Genomic DNA, 15,340 nt, shown 5'->3' on the forward strand with positions numbered 1-15,340 from the left:
CCATTGCATATGTTAAAGCGGGGTATGCCTGTATATATATTTTTCACTTTAGTATTGAACTGACATATGATTTAATTGATTTTGCCATCTGTCTTAAACAAATGGGGATGTTATCCCCTGAGAGATGAATTCCTATGATTCACTTCCACTATGAATCCTGCAAGTGATGCTTTATTACAGCTGAACAAGACACATGTATTCTGCGGTCTGAGACATGGCTTAAATTTACCATCACCAATAAATAATTCAGTGAGACTTCAATTCTGCTCTATTTGTGTATGTGCAATAACACACCCTCTAGATAGCAGATTTACCTGCAAGTTTTAATACTGTTCAATTAAATGCACAGCTAGCTAGCCAGACAGACAGACAGATTTTATAGGATTAGGTTGCCAAAGGGGAGAATATTGATTAACTTCAATACACTCAACAGAGATATCCAAATATGTATTTATATGCTCTTTCACCCAAACTGAGCCCCCAGGTTCATTTGAGTGTTAGTCATCACAGATTAAGTCATGTAATAAACTTAACATTAAGAATAAACTGAGGACACAACTAGATGTGAAGATGACAGGCCTATGTGTGAAATTGGATCCAGTTGCTGAATCCTTCAAGAGTGTTATGGAGGTGATTTAAAGCACAGCATGGATGTGCAACATCAAACTTTCCCCTGTTTATGCTCCCCCCACAGCTTTTTTTCTCTTAGTGAACCTCCATAATTGGAAGCAAATCTTGTTGGTTGAAAGAAAAAAATAAAAAGTAGGCAACAGGGGACGGCACCTGTCCTGCACTTTAAATTACCCTCCAGGTATCTTGGACTACAACATCCATCAGCCCCAGTCAGTATGGCAAATGGCCAGGGATGATGGGAGTTGTTATAAAAAAAACATCTGGAGGGTACTTGGCTGGAGAAGGCTGCCTTAAGTAGCATCACAATGACGCAAAAATGTAGGATCATGTTAACATTAGCCATGTAGCAATTAGGAATGAGATCCTTTGGCTGGTGCTGTTTCAAAAGCATTCTGTTGACTTAACAGGCCAGTATTGATTCGAGTTTGTTCTTTGTCCACTAGCCACTTTTACTGATCTGCATTTTTCTCCTCACTGATATTAATATCAGTATTTTGAAAGGAAATATCAATATAATTATTGTTCTTAATATCAATATTTTAGAGGCAGATTTTTTATAAAAAAATCCGCTTTTGAAAATAGCCATAGAAAAAAGCTACATAAAATTTCACTCTGCGACAATAGAGAGTATGCAAATTAATGGAAAATTCGGTACTAAATCCAAATTGGGAGGAATTCTAGCACATCCCTAGCAGCAATGCACAACTGACTCATGTAGTTTCACTGTGCCACAGCAGCTGCATGCCAGTGGAATCATGGGACTCTACAGCGGCTGGTGTAACCACAGTCCCATGGTCTGCACAGTTTCAGGAGCAGGGCTGGTACTACTTTGTCCTGTGCTACAATGTTCCTCACTTGAACGTATATCCCAGAATTCTTTCCCCTGTTTCCTGCTGCGCTGGAGCAACAGCAGTGGAAGACACAATAAAAATACAGCAGAGGACACTAGGCAATCCCAGAAACCAAAATACATGTCTGTGGATACCGGGATACATACCGGTATACATAGATTTACTGGTATACTTTTTTGAAAATAAGTTTACAAGGAATTAGATGTCCCATTTGAAAATGTCTGAATGGACACAGAGCTTCCATTAAGCCTAAACTTGCTTATTCAAGTTTCCTAAGCAAAATAGATGAATTCTTCGGTAGGAGTATTACTATCTATCTATCTATCTATCTATCTATCTATCTATCTATCTATCTATCTATCTATCTATCTATCTATCTATCTATCTATCTATCTATCTATCTATCTATCTATCTATCTATCTATCTATCTATTTATTTTGTATCCCACCCTTCCTCCCAGCAGGAGCCCGGGGCGGCAAACAAAGCACTAAAACACTTTAAAACATCATAAAAACAGATCTTAAAATACATTAAAACAAAACAGCATTAAAAACAATTTTTAAAAAACAACCTTAAAAAGGGTTAAAAACATCATTAAAAAAACATATTAAACAATTCTGACACAGATGCAGACTGGGATAGGTCTCAACTTAAAAGGCTTGTTAAAAAGCTAGCATCCCTCTTCGGCACTGCAGATTTCAACTCGGGACCTATCCAGCTTCAGAAAGCTGCATGACTTACACGGGAAGGATCAGAAGGTACTTTAACACTGATTTATCTTTCCAAGGTAACTTTAAGTAATTTTTAATCCAGTTTATAATACCTAAATACCTAAAGCATTTCTAAAACGCATACCTACCCAACTATCCCTCTTAAGCTTTCGGTTCAAACATTGGCAATGAATAAGATGCTATTTAATTATATATGTTGAAGTGTTGCTCACTTGGCAATGTAAAAGTATGGACTTCCAAATTGTTTAACTATGCATGAGATTCATTTTCAGGCGTTTGCTAAATATCAGGTTACCACACTGAGCATTTAGCTTGGCAAATCAATTGAACAGAACTTACTCGAAAACAGAGTAAGTTGAAAACACACACTGATACAAGCTTTCATTTGCTTCCTTTTTCTAATTTTCCAAAATGATTAATTTATTTACACAAGAGAAGACAATGATTAGCCTAGCATGAATGCAGTTTTGTTTCAATCATTTTTGTCCTCCTCTTAAGTTGACTGACTGACACACCCTTTCAATAAAGCATATAATATATAGTATTCAGATTTACTTTTGTGGGAACTTGCCTCAAGGCCCCTGGTAAAGTTTCTGTACCAAAAACAATAATTTGCTATGAAGTCAACAACTAATTTACTTTCCTTTAAATTCTTAATTAAGAATTCCATGGTCACAATTCATCAAAACTCTTCATATTCATATAGAAGGGCATTCCCCTTTTATCCCCAAATAGCAACCCACCTTATCACATACTTCTTAAATTTGACTTAAAAATTGGTTTCAAATACTAATTGCGATGTGGTGTGGGAGGGAAGCTCTTGGTTGGGAAGTCAAGGAATAAGCCTCCACCTACACACATGCAGGTTTCTACAGGTTTCTCTAGAATGAGGTGTGTATGTTGATGGCAGCATGCCCATCGTGTTTATATATCACTTTTCACCTCAGTGAGAAATATCAAAACAGTTCACATCATAAAACATTGGACAATATGCAGTAAAAATGTAAACAATAAAATCCAATTTAAACAAAATCAAAGCATAACAAAAAACTAGACTGCCAAATCAACAGCAGGAACCAGGAAAAATGGTCCAGAAAATGCATGGATAAGCAGATGTATTTTTAGCTTCTGGTGGAAGCCATCCACAGTCAGCACCTGTCTAATTTCAACAGGAAGGTTGAATAGGGTAGGTGCTACTACTATTCTATATTGCTATGCCCACCACTCTCCTCTTTTGCCTCTGACTTTGAGGGCCAAGTATCACCCTATGAGGGCCGTCAAGTGCTGATCGTTGGAGTATTTCTCACTTTGGATGTGAAGAGCTCTAAGTCCAAGCTTATCTAGATAGCAAGTAGAAAATTTCAAGTAGAAACTTGATGCAGGTAGTATACTTAAGTATGAAGTATCAGGATTCGAAAATCTGCACTGGACAGACATTTGGAATACATACATCTATGCCTCTACTTTTTGTCCAATTCTCTAACCCAGCCTTTCCCAACCAGTGTGCCTCCAGATGTTGTTGGACCACAACTCCCATCAGCCTCAGCCAGCATTGCCAATGGTCAGGAAAGATGGGAGTTGTGGTCCAACAACATCTGGAGGCACACTGGTTGGGAAAGGCTGCTCTAACCACTTATGCCTAATTAAATTATCACTTACGATTGTTACAAGCATCTGTGTGGCTTGTGCTGGAGGAGGGAATGTGATGGTCGAGTCTACTGGATTTTGAGAGATCACCGATGACCACTTGTTGACAAGAAATGTCCATGTTGAGGTTGACCTGATTTTCAGTAGTCCTTGATAAATCTGAATTTGGCAGGTTCACACTACATACGCTGTCCTGGTAAACTAGAGCTGAGTTTGATCTGTTGAGGCAGTTTAATGACATCTGTACTATGGCTTCATTTATGAAGACTGAATTCTCACCACAAAAACTGTCCGATTGATTCTGTCCCATGATCTGTACACAAGAAAACAAAAGCTCAAAGTTTTATCATGCCCTCGCGCCATAAATCCCTCTTATATCTTGCTGTCATTAACTAGCTTCCCGCAAGAGGGAAAATCAGAAGAAAAACTCATTTTACTCATTGTTTTTATTTATTTATTTTATTATTTTATTTATATCCCGCCCTTCCTCCCAGCAGGAGCCCTTTTTGATAAGGAGAGAAGCAAAGAGTAGCAAAGTTTATGTGATGCAAGATAAAATAAAACATACATCTTATTTGAGTCTCTTGTGAAGTGTAATCCTTGCCGCCACTGAGTGAGTGATTCCACTGTTATGCTGGTCCTGCTAACACGTGGTGTTCCTCTAAGGCAAGGACAGGGAATGTGTGGCCCTCCAGGTGCTGCAGGACTACAGCTCCCATAATCCCTAACCATTGGCTGGGACTAACGGAAATGGAGCTCAGCAAAGGGACCATGATGAGGATCCCTGGGCTACAAAATATAAGGAACTTATTTGCCATGAGCCTGAAATGTCTCAGGCAGCACCCCTTCAAAATTCAGCTACCCAAGATACTTTAACTGGAGAAGCCAGGCTTTGAACCTGGAGCCTCTTAATACAACAGTCAAACTACACATTACACGGAGTCATATCGGCACTACTGGTTCATATCTCCCTTGTACAGGAATACCCCGTTATACAGACCTTCACTTTACGTACACTCGCTTTTATGGACATACTCCATACTCCACCATGCCCGTTTACGTACGCTCGCTTCGCACTTACGGACACTTAACAATGCGTGGGGGTGGAAATAGATGTGATAGCGCCACCGCAAATCAGCTGGGAGGCACAGCGGCGCAGCAGCAGAGGCTTTAGCGCGGGGCTTTGAGGCTCCGCGTGAAGGAGAGGTAAAAAAAGTTTTAAAAGGTAGTGCTTCACTTTAAGGACATTTTCGGTTTACGTACTCGCTCTGGTCCCATTGAGTACGTTAATGCAGGGTATTCCTGTATTTGGCATGGCAACATGAAGATGAAAAAGTGTGATTTCCCCTTAGTGTGCCCCTGCCGCTTTACTTCATGATGGTCAGCTGCTGCTTGTTAGGGAAATGCTAATTACTATGAGTTTTTAAAATTACAAATTAGAGGGAAGTCCTAAGAAGCTCCCACATGTCTCTATAGCATGCACTTTGTTCCTAAGCTATAGCTCAGGGGTTGCCAACATAGTGCCCTCCAGATATTGTTAAACTCCAGCTCCCATCAGCCCTAGTCAGCATGGCCAGTGGTCAGAGATGATGGGACTTGGAGCCCAGCAACATCTGGAGGGTGCCCTGTTGGCAACACCTGCTCTAGCCCCTCTTCTTACTGGACCTGCTCCTCCACTGCACCCGACTCATTCTCCTGTCCCTCTAATTAGGCTGCAATCCTGTATACTTACCCTGGGAGGAAGCCCCATTGAATTCAATGGGACTTACTTCTGGGTAGGCATTTTATTTAACACAATTTCTACATTGCTCACTAGATCAAAAGACCTCTAAGCCGGTTACAATAAACAGTCTTAAAAAGTAATTAAAATGCGTAGGATTGTCCTCTTGTTGTAAATCTCCAGCCACTCCCTATTACTCGGTCTTGTTTTGCAGATGTAAATGGTAAGGCCTGTCAGAATGGCACTGCTGATAGTTGTAACTGGTACAGGACTGTTGCAAAAAGCCTTCATCTTGAATTAGTCATCTCAACAGTTAGCAGGCTAGTCATCCACTTCCTCAAAATCCTTTTGCTATTTCCCAAACCACCCTTTGCCAAGCCAGTGCCCTTCACATATTTTGGACTACAATTCCCATCACCCCCAGCCTGAATGGGGCTGATGGGAGTTGTAGTCCAAAACACAGAGAGGGCACCTGGTTGAATAGGGCTGCCCTAAACAATGAAAGTACAGCAAATGCAGTAGGAAAGAGAATGAGCCATGAGCTGGGAAGTCCCAGTTCAAATCTCACCTCAGCCATGAACTCACTTGGTGGCTTCTGAGGCACCCTGCTATCTCTCAGTCTCAGTACCCTATCTGTAATATAGGGACAATCATACTGGCCTGCCTCAGAGGGCTATGGTGAAGACCACCAAGATAATGTGGGCAATAGTCCAAGCAGCGTTATTCTGGGAAAAATATTGCATACCTCATTGTTCCCTGGGGAGATCACTGCAGGCAGACTGCTTTGGCGGCTGTGCTTCCAGTGGCGCAGGATCTTCTGCTGCAGGTTGACTGTTTCCCGTTCCTCCTCCACCACCCTTTGGCTTTCCCTGAGTCTCTGCAGGTTCTGCTGGTAATCCTGCAGCTGAATGTCCAGCTCTCCTTGGGTTTTGCAAAGCAACTCCTCTTGGTTCAAGCACTCTTTCTCCTTCTCCAGCAAACGGGTCTCTCTTGTCTCGTGTTCCTGCTGCCGCTGCTCACACTCACGGTGCCAGCGTTGCTGCTCTTGTTGAAATTGGTGTTGGAGCTTCTGGACATTGGCTAGTTCCTCCTTTGGTTTGAAATTTCGGTGCTTTCCTTGTTCTAGGAGGGAGGTGCTACGAGAACTGGGGCTCCAGCTGGATCTTTCATGCTCCTGAAGAAGCAGCTTATGGATCTCAATGCAGCTGTCCTGGATAGTTACGGCTGCCTTTTCATCAAAGGAAAACACAGTATCAGTTTCCATCAGATTCAAGGCTCATTTCGTAGAAATGGAAAGGACATAATTTAAATGTTAATGCTAACAGCTGCTTTAAAAAACAAAGTATCAATTCCTGATGCAAAGTCACAATGATGTAACTATCAAATCAACATATGTCCAGTTAGATCGGAAGCAGTGCAGCAGGGAGGGGCACCACCACACATCTGGCCTCCCAGCAATGGTGTCACTGCTGCTTACTGGGAGAGAGAGGGGGAGGGATGAGGTGGAAGAGAGGTCAGCACTGTCAGGATAAGCAAGCCTGCATGCTTTTAATAGGGAGATATCCCTTCTAGCCAGAATTTGGGGACACCTCTATGCTTGTTTACTGTGATGTAACTTCCTATTGACAGGTGGTTTCCCCCCTTATTCTCTTCCTCTTCTTTGTTAAGAGATGTGGTTCTCTTATTAGCATAATTCTCCATTAAGCCACGGGAGAGAGAAGCCTCTACAGGCTTCTCTGCCAGATGATCCCAATCATGGACTAAATCTACTACCTACTTCTGTCTTTTCTCTGCAAGCTAGAGCCTATGTTTCTGAACATATGAAAGGTTGTGAGTAAACATTATTAATACTTTTTACCAAACAACACTGTCTCTGTTGTTTTTATTCAGCTAGTCTCTGTATGAGGGGAAGGTGGGCTGGTTAATTCTCATTCCGCTTTGCAAAATATATACTCTGCTAAGAAATAGAACTACTGATCTCTTTCTATTTCATTTTAAAGCAAATACGCATTATGTAGGCACACCAGAAGAACCAACCCAGCATTCCATTGGTGCACCCACACAGTGCTGTCCTTTCCGCCACATGCCCCTCACCCTCCTGAAAGTGGCAGTGATGCTGCTGCTGGTGGGCCAAATGCACAGTGGCTGGTCTCCTCCCTTATGGCCAGTCCTGTGTGGATTTATGTAAGAGTGAAGACAGACATTCTGAAGTATGGTGTAAGTGGTTACTTTAAGTAACATTAATTATTACTCAAGTTTAAATAAAACAAAAACAACACATTCTAGGCAATTTTTCTAGAAGAGTAGAGGCCAGGGAGGAGGAGACCCCTGCTGAAGGCTTGTGTGGGTGGCAGAGTGTGCTGCCACCCATGCGAGGCTTCTGTGGGCCTGGACAATTGTCTTATTTTGCTTCATGATTGGCCTGGCCCTGAGGACAGGGCTCTTGTGCCTTTAACAGTTGCATGGAAGAGGGAATTTCAGCAAGGGCAGCTCGTCACGCAAACTACTTCTGCTGAAATTCCATCTTCTACACAACTATTAAAAGATACAGTAGTCCTCGTTTGCGCCTGGCCATCTTACTCCCAACAGCAACACCAATCCAGAAGCAAGGGAGAACGTGGCATAGCAACGGGATACCCTCTGCTCCTACCAACAGGACATCCAGTAGTAGCCCAGGCATGGGCTGCTCTTTCCCCTATACTCAGTAACTAGCATGGGATCAGTACACACCTGGGTGCTTGTATTTTTTGGCCCCAGCACATTAAGAATATACTTTCCAGAAACCTATAGTTTCCAGAAACATGATAAAACCCAGAGGTTTATAAACAGACAGGTTTCTGCAAAAATATTTGTTTCATTCCAATTATGAAAAAAATTATGAGCCACTTCAGGCACCTAATCTTAAAAAATCAATAGAGTTGATACCTGTACGCTATACAGGAGGCGGGTTAAATTCTGAATAGTCTGTACAATCTAGAGAGAGAGAGAGAGAGAGAGAGAGAGAGAAGAAAGGATTTTTTAAAATTCAGCATTACAAAATGCAGTAAGCTTAAATCAAACAATACTAATAAGATTTTGTGATGGAAGCAACTCACCTCAGTTTGTGCAGAAGCAGCAAAACATGTGCCTCCTTCCTACAAACATACAATTTTGTTAGGTTTTTTTGTTGAACTACACTGCCACCTTCTGGTGAATCTATTACATTATCTGAAAACTTGCAATTTACAAATGTTAATTGTGCTTAATTTTTTTAAGAAATGCAACCCAGCATACAAGAAATGTATGCACCTTTTGGAAAGCATACATTAGCTTTCTTGGTGTGCTACAAAATACATGATACAGAAAAAGTAGGTGCGCTTCAAGATTTCAAGGTTTTTTGTGATTAGAAATGCTCAGATGATGAAAGTACTGAAGCAAGGAGGAGCATGGAGGCAGGAAAAGGTGGCTGCCGGGGTAGAGCAATGATGGGGAACTCAGGCCCAGGCACCAAATGTGCCCCCCAGGCATCTCTGTTTGGCCCTCAGACTTCTCAAGCCACCACCCAAGCCCTGCTTTTCACCCTCCTTGAGTGGTTTTACTTATTTATTTATATTTAATTTGTATACTACTTTATATTTCAATATCAAAACAGTTTACATTTCAATAAAAATCAATATGTATTAATTAAAAATATAAATTCTGTATTCAATGCAGCTGCCTATGATAATCATCATCATAAAAACAACCCACATTTTAAGTAGGGCTGTGCACCGGATTTGGCTGAGTACCAAGGCCAATTGACCCAAAGCAATCGTTGGCTATCAGGGGACAGGGCAAGGAAGAGAGCCAAGAAGGGCAGAAAACCTCTGCAAAAAAGACCAAGGCTGACCTCAGATCCAGGAGAAGGTAGACCCAACTTCCTGCCTGCCTGATACCTCTCTCACACACACATGCGTGTGTGCGCACATACCCCCCTAATCCCTCCATTGCGGAGTGATTCTGCAGGGTGTGAATGATGTTCCACAAGTGGCTTTCCTAAAGAAAGGTGTTTGCTGAGCATCACCTATGCAGAATCGTCCCCATTGCCTAACATGTCAGCTGTTTGATTTTGCAGCGTGCAGTTATGCTCCGCAAGCAGCTTTCCTTTAGTAAAGCCTTTTGCAGAGCATCACCAACAGCTGTTTGGCAAAAGGGTCGAATCTGCAGGGTGCTGTGATCCCCCCCGGGATGAATGCCTCTACTGAGGCAATGGTCGGGGAGGGGGAAGCAGGGAGGCATTGCAGCACCCTGCAGAATTAATGCAAAGTCTCCTGGTGATATGCTTAATTAAGGTTTTAAAAACTTAATTAAAGATTAGCCTCACCCCCTAACTTATTCAGGGCTGGATCTGGGGTGGAGCAGGGGAGTTCCCCAGGTCAATATAGAGGTGGATGGGTGGTGCTGTGCACAGCCCTAATTTTAACTAACATAATTGAGCAATAAATCGCTAAACAATGTACCTAAGCAAACAATGTACCTAAAACAAAATCAAACTGTATACAAAAGAAAAATACAGAAATAAATGTTTTTGCCTGTCTGAATTGTGTCCTTGAACTACAATAACACTTTTTGGTTGTCTGGATTGAGGATAGAGAAGGATGTATGAATGTGAAGACACCAGCCTACTGTATAAATTCACATTTCTTGCCCTTCCCACTTTTGCCTCCGGTCCTACTCACCACTGGCATGTGCCCCCCCCCCGCCAAAGGTTGCTCAAAAGGGAATGTGGCTCTTGGTCTGAAACAGGCTGCCCACCCTTGAGGTAGATCATCATAACCTTGGGGAATTGGGTGGGGCCTACATGAACTAGATTTGGTGCCTGGATATTCCTGTACAGAAACATGACTTTGACAGAAAGTATGTCAAGTACAGTACCTGGTCTAGCAAGTCAGCTTCTGTTACGTCGTTTGCATCATGAACATCTGAATCCCCAGGCTCTTTCTCTCCCTTCCACTCCACAGCTAGTGATTAAAGCCATCAGGAAAGGATATGAGTCAGATTTACAAAATTAAATATATACCTCACATCATCACTCAACATAAATGACTCCTGGCTTTCCCCCACACTGCTCTACCTATCTTCCACCCTCTTTTTCTTTTCCCTTCTTTGTCCCACTTCTCCAACTCCTTTCCCTGAGCTCTTCTCCTATCTCAGCTGTGAAATTTGTCTTTTCAGCTTTTCACTTGTCTGTCCTGTTTTTAAAAATCCAATGATATATTAAATTTTAAAACCAAAATTAAATATATACATGCAACTCAGGACTGAGCATGCTGTCTTGATATTTTGTTTTTTAGAAAATGATGTGGTAATTGTGTTCCAACAGAATTTTGTGATGTATCTAACGTATGCAAATTAAGCAAAAATATGCAAACTGGTGTGTTTGGTTTTGCATAGTTTTACTTTGGTTTTCAAGGCTGAGGACAAAGAATTGTGCAGACCACCAAGACATCAGCCCCTGACGATCAGTTGTCCACATGATTCACTCAAGTGTGCATGTGGAGAACACATTTTTTGGATGAACTGTTCCTGAGTAATTGTACAAAATATGGAAGTCTTTTTGTTGATCCTGCTTTGCATTAATCTTGAAAATGATTAAATCAAAAAGCATTAAATTTAATATTTGGACAATTACAGGTATTAGTGCTTACTAACAATCAGTGAAAGGTTCACAGACTTCAGCTTCAGTAAGATGTTCTGTCAAATTAAATTCTCCAGTCCTCTCTTCCGTTGAGTGACTTGAGTCGTTCGTCTGTAATACCGTTACAGCCATGTGGAGGTTTTCCGCTGCAGAAAGAAAGTTTAGGATTTCAGTCAACAATTTAGGGTAACATTCCTAATCCCTGTGAATGCAAGTTTTCCTTACATAAATTATGAAAGGGGAAGAATGAACTATTTCTCTTTCTCTAAGTGAAACAAAATTGTGAGTGACTACTGGAATAGTTTTTATTCCCTAGTCATTATTGGTGTGTGACGTCTCTAATGAGTATCTTATAAGCACGAGGGTTTGTTTCTAAAGTGAACAAACTGGATAATTCATTATAATGCGTGATGTGGAGATTTGATGACGAGACAGATTTAAGAAGCAGATTCTTGGAACTTTTACCTAAAACAGGTGCTGTCAAGCAGGTTCCCTCCAGATGTTGCTGATCTACAACTCCCATCAGTCCAAGCCAGCATGGTGAATGGTCATGGATGACAGTAATTGTAGTTCAGCAACATCTGGAGGACCACAGGTTACCCCTCCCCTTTTGAAGCCTGGGTCTAGGCTACCAGAGGTGAGGGAGGGTTTTCTCCCATATTTTTGAGAGGAGTTTTCAGATTAGGAAATGGTCATAAATAGGAACAGGTCTTTTTATTTTTATTTTGATGCTGGCTCTCCAGCTTTGGAACTCTCTTCTATTAGAAGATTGTCAGATTCACATAACTGGTACTTTGGGCCACAGCTTAACGGGAGCTGTTGTGCAATATTTGCCACCTGGTTGACGCTGTAATTCTTAAACAACTTTATTTTGTTATATTTAATGTATTTGTTGTGTTAATCTTTTCTAGTCTTACATTGTGAGTTGATTTGAGGACATGTTAGGGCTGGGCCGGAGAAAGTCAGGAGGTGGGAACTGGAAGCCAGGACCCAAGATCAATATGGACGCAAAAGGAACCAGAAGATGGGGTTGGAGAAGAAGCCAAGAGCAAAAACAGAAGAACAATCAGAACCAAAGGGTCAATCAGGAGACAGGGACAGAGGGCAAACCAGGAGTTAGAACTGCAGAGTATGACCAGAAATGCAAGATGCTAGAGCTCTGGTAAGACCTTGTTGCTTGAGCAAGGCTCAGCCAGAAAGGTTACTCAGATCTGGAAGTTTCTTCCTTCAGAGACTGCAGCTATGCAGGTAGTGAACAGCAGTTCCTAACACTGGGTTCAATTTAGCATCAGTCAAGCATGCATTCCCTAAATTTCCTGCTGCAAATTTAGCTGAGGTCGCTTAAGCCATGACCCTGATTGTCTTTTGATTATTATTATTAAGTTAATGTTATATCCTGCCCTTCCTTCCTTCCAAAGGGAGCCCAGGATGGCAAACAAATGATAAAGCACTAAAACATCTTAAAAACAAAACATATTTAAGAACAATTCCAATACAGATGCAGACTGGGATAAGGTATCTGCTTAGAAGACTTGTTAAACAGTAGTGTAGTGGCAAATTCAGAAGTGCAGGGTCCCTTCATGACAGACACATTGATACACACTGTGCTGCTGGGCTGAGAATGAGATCCTTGTTAATGTCCTCTCCAACAAGAACAGATGTCCCTAGGAGCCAGTTGGCATGAAAGGGGAGAGTGTTGGCTACTGGAAAGAGTCTTCTTAGGGGCTGACTCATCTCCTTTCACTCCTTTGGCTCCAATCAGCGGGAAAGGACAAGGAAGCATGTTAGAAGACTCTTCTCAGTGGCTAACACTCCCCTTTCATGCTGATTGGTTGTAGGATGCTGGAGACTTAGGGAGCCTACTCACAAAAAAGTGAGGGGTCTAAGAGCCCCCCCAAGACCCTGCATGACTATATCCCTGTTGTTGAAATCACATGATAGGTCAAACTGATAGGTATAGTTTTATTGTACGGCATGGAAAACCTGACCAATTGAAAATGGCATTCATTTTCTGGGTCCATTACTTGCAATGCCTGTTTTTCCAGAACTCCTCTTCTGGGTTTAGTTCAACTGGCACCAACTTGTGCAGTTGGTTCAATTTGCCTCCTTAGCATTCCATTTCAATCTTTCTTTGGAGGAAGTAAAAGGGGCACTACCATCAAGTAATCTGGACAAACATTCTGAAATCTCTCTCCTGGGGCCTACCGTCTCACTCCTCCTGCATGAAAAGCTTAGGAATGTTCATATATGCAGAAATCCACAGCAATGGACAGTGCATTTCTTTCTTTTGTGGGTAGAAGAGGATGGACAACCTGACCCAAACAGCAACCCAAAATTTCTGGGGAATGAGTAAAAGGCAACCATGTATAGTAGCTGTGGGACACGGAGGCTGAAACAGAGACAAGCCAAAATGTTAAGTATGACAGGGATGAAGGAGAGGACATACTCTTTGGAAAAGAGTAGACTGCGCATGGACACAGCTTACCTTCCTTGAGAGCTGCAGCCAGGAGTGAGGCCACTTGAGGTGTTTCGCCTGAGTCAGGTTTTATAAGCAGATGTGGTTCTACATGAACATCTTCAAACCCACTCATATCTCCAAGCTTTGCATAGATGTTAAGCTTATCTTCCAAGTAGCTACAGATCTGCTGGTCCTGGTTACTCAAGATTACTGTAATGATACAAATTCATGGATTATGTCAACTACCATCATGTTTATTGTTTACTACTTCATATGTTGGAATCACTATTAGTCTCAGTATTTTTTTCAGGAGGGCGGGGGGATCCAATCTGGTTTCTGTAACATGAAATTGATTTCTGACTGTGTTCATTTAAGCCCACTTAAGCAAATTCTAACTACAATACTGCTTTTTAACAGTTACATAGCACTAGTGTGCTAACTGATACATAGAATACAGAAGAATCATGGGTGTTGCCCGAGTGATTGTAGTCTACATCATGGCTCCTTCACACAGAGCCGCAGCCAGGTGGGAGTAATTCTTCTGTGGTTCAGTCTCACATAGTTGTGGTAGTCACATGGTATTTCACCATAAGGAAATGGCTCCCATGTGGCTACTGGAGCTTGTAAAAGGATCATGTGAAGAGAGGCTAAGGGGGCCTTGTAAGTTCTCTGCGGACTGGAGGTTCTTCACTGCTGGGATATTGAAAGGTGCACCACAACCCTTGGAGTTCCTCTGTCTAAGGAGTCAGGGTTAATTGAGAGGTGGTGGCAAATGCGAGAGTGCCGTAGGTTGGCCTTATCCTCAAAGCCAAGTATAACAAAAATGCCATAAGGATACCTTTTATTTCAAGAGTACCAGGACGAATACCGTACCTTGACATTTTTGAATTTTGGCTGATCTGGCTTCAGCTATTCTTCGATCCTCATCAGATTCACTCATTTTTCCTTCTTCCTCTGGGCAACTTCAGGGATGAAATGGAAACAATGAAAATAAAGACAAATCTATCTCTTTCCCTCTCAAGCTACTTATGTGTACATATAGATGTGTAGGTACATACACATATACAAGCACACACTACAGGGAGCAAAATGCACACAAAATCCCATTTTGCACTTACAGGATATGTAAATGGCCAACTTGCAACAATGGAAAATCTTATCATACAAAAAGGTGCTTTCCTTGCTCCTAGAGGCAGTGCGGCAGGTCATAGGTCACAACCGGAAAAAGGAAGCGGAGGCACATTCCAGAAATGAAAAAAATTAATTTGGCAATATGCTTTATTAGAAAAAGTGACAAAACAAATGCAGGCAGCACGAAGGGGAAGAATGACTTAGTAACACAATGGTATAGCTTTATTACATGATCCACTAAAGTTGTTGATAGCGCTTCAGCACCTACCTCACTGGGGATCTCATGGAGGGACTTGGTGGGGTGAAAATTGAACCTACACTGGTTGTTCTGCTTTGGGTTGCCTTTTGCTTTTGTTTGTGTACACTTTCAAGTTAAGAAATATGAAACAAAGGATTATATATACTTTACTTACTGGACTGTATATTCTATGAACTCTTCTAGTTCTTATTGTTATTGTTGTATTTGAAAAACAAAAAATAAAACGTTTTTTTAAATAAATAAAACAAAAGCA

General features: G+C 41.6%; 1 protein-coding gene across 5 annotated transcripts in view; it reads right to left on the reverse strand.

Annotated features, from left to right (window-relative positions):
- Positions 1–15,340, reverse strand: part of ARHGEF28 (Rho guanine nucleotide exchange factor 28) — a 244,137-nt gene that overhangs the window by 34,118 nt on the left and 194,679 nt on the right. For all 5 annotated transcript variants that reach the window (XM_061621010.1, XM_061621004.1, XM_061620991.1 and 2 more), the window contains 8 exons: positions 14,571–14,659; positions 13,725–13,907; positions 11,254–11,385; positions 10,477–10,562; positions 8,679–8,717; positions 8,509–8,556; positions 6,329–6,811; positions 3,876–4,176 (listed from right to left, as the gene is read on the reverse strand). In XM_061621010.1, the coding sequence (XP_061476994.1) occupies positions 3,876–4,176; positions 6,329–6,811; positions 8,509–8,556; positions 8,679–8,717; positions 10,477–10,562; positions 11,254–11,385; positions 13,725–13,907; positions 14,571–14,659 (1,361 nt within the window). The remainder of the gene's footprint in view (positions 1–3,875; positions 4,177–6,328; positions 6,812–8,508; positions 8,557–8,678; positions 8,718–10,476; positions 10,563–11,253; positions 11,386–13,724; positions 13,908–14,570; positions 14,660–15,340) is intronic.

Source organism: Rhineura floridana, chromosome 1, assembly GCF_030035675.1.
Source record: "Rhineura floridana isolate rRhiFlo1 chromosome 1, rRhiFlo1.hap2, whole genome shotgun sequence".
NCBI lineage: Eukaryota > Metazoa > Chordata > Lepidosauria > Squamata > Rhineuridae > Rhineura > Rhineura floridana.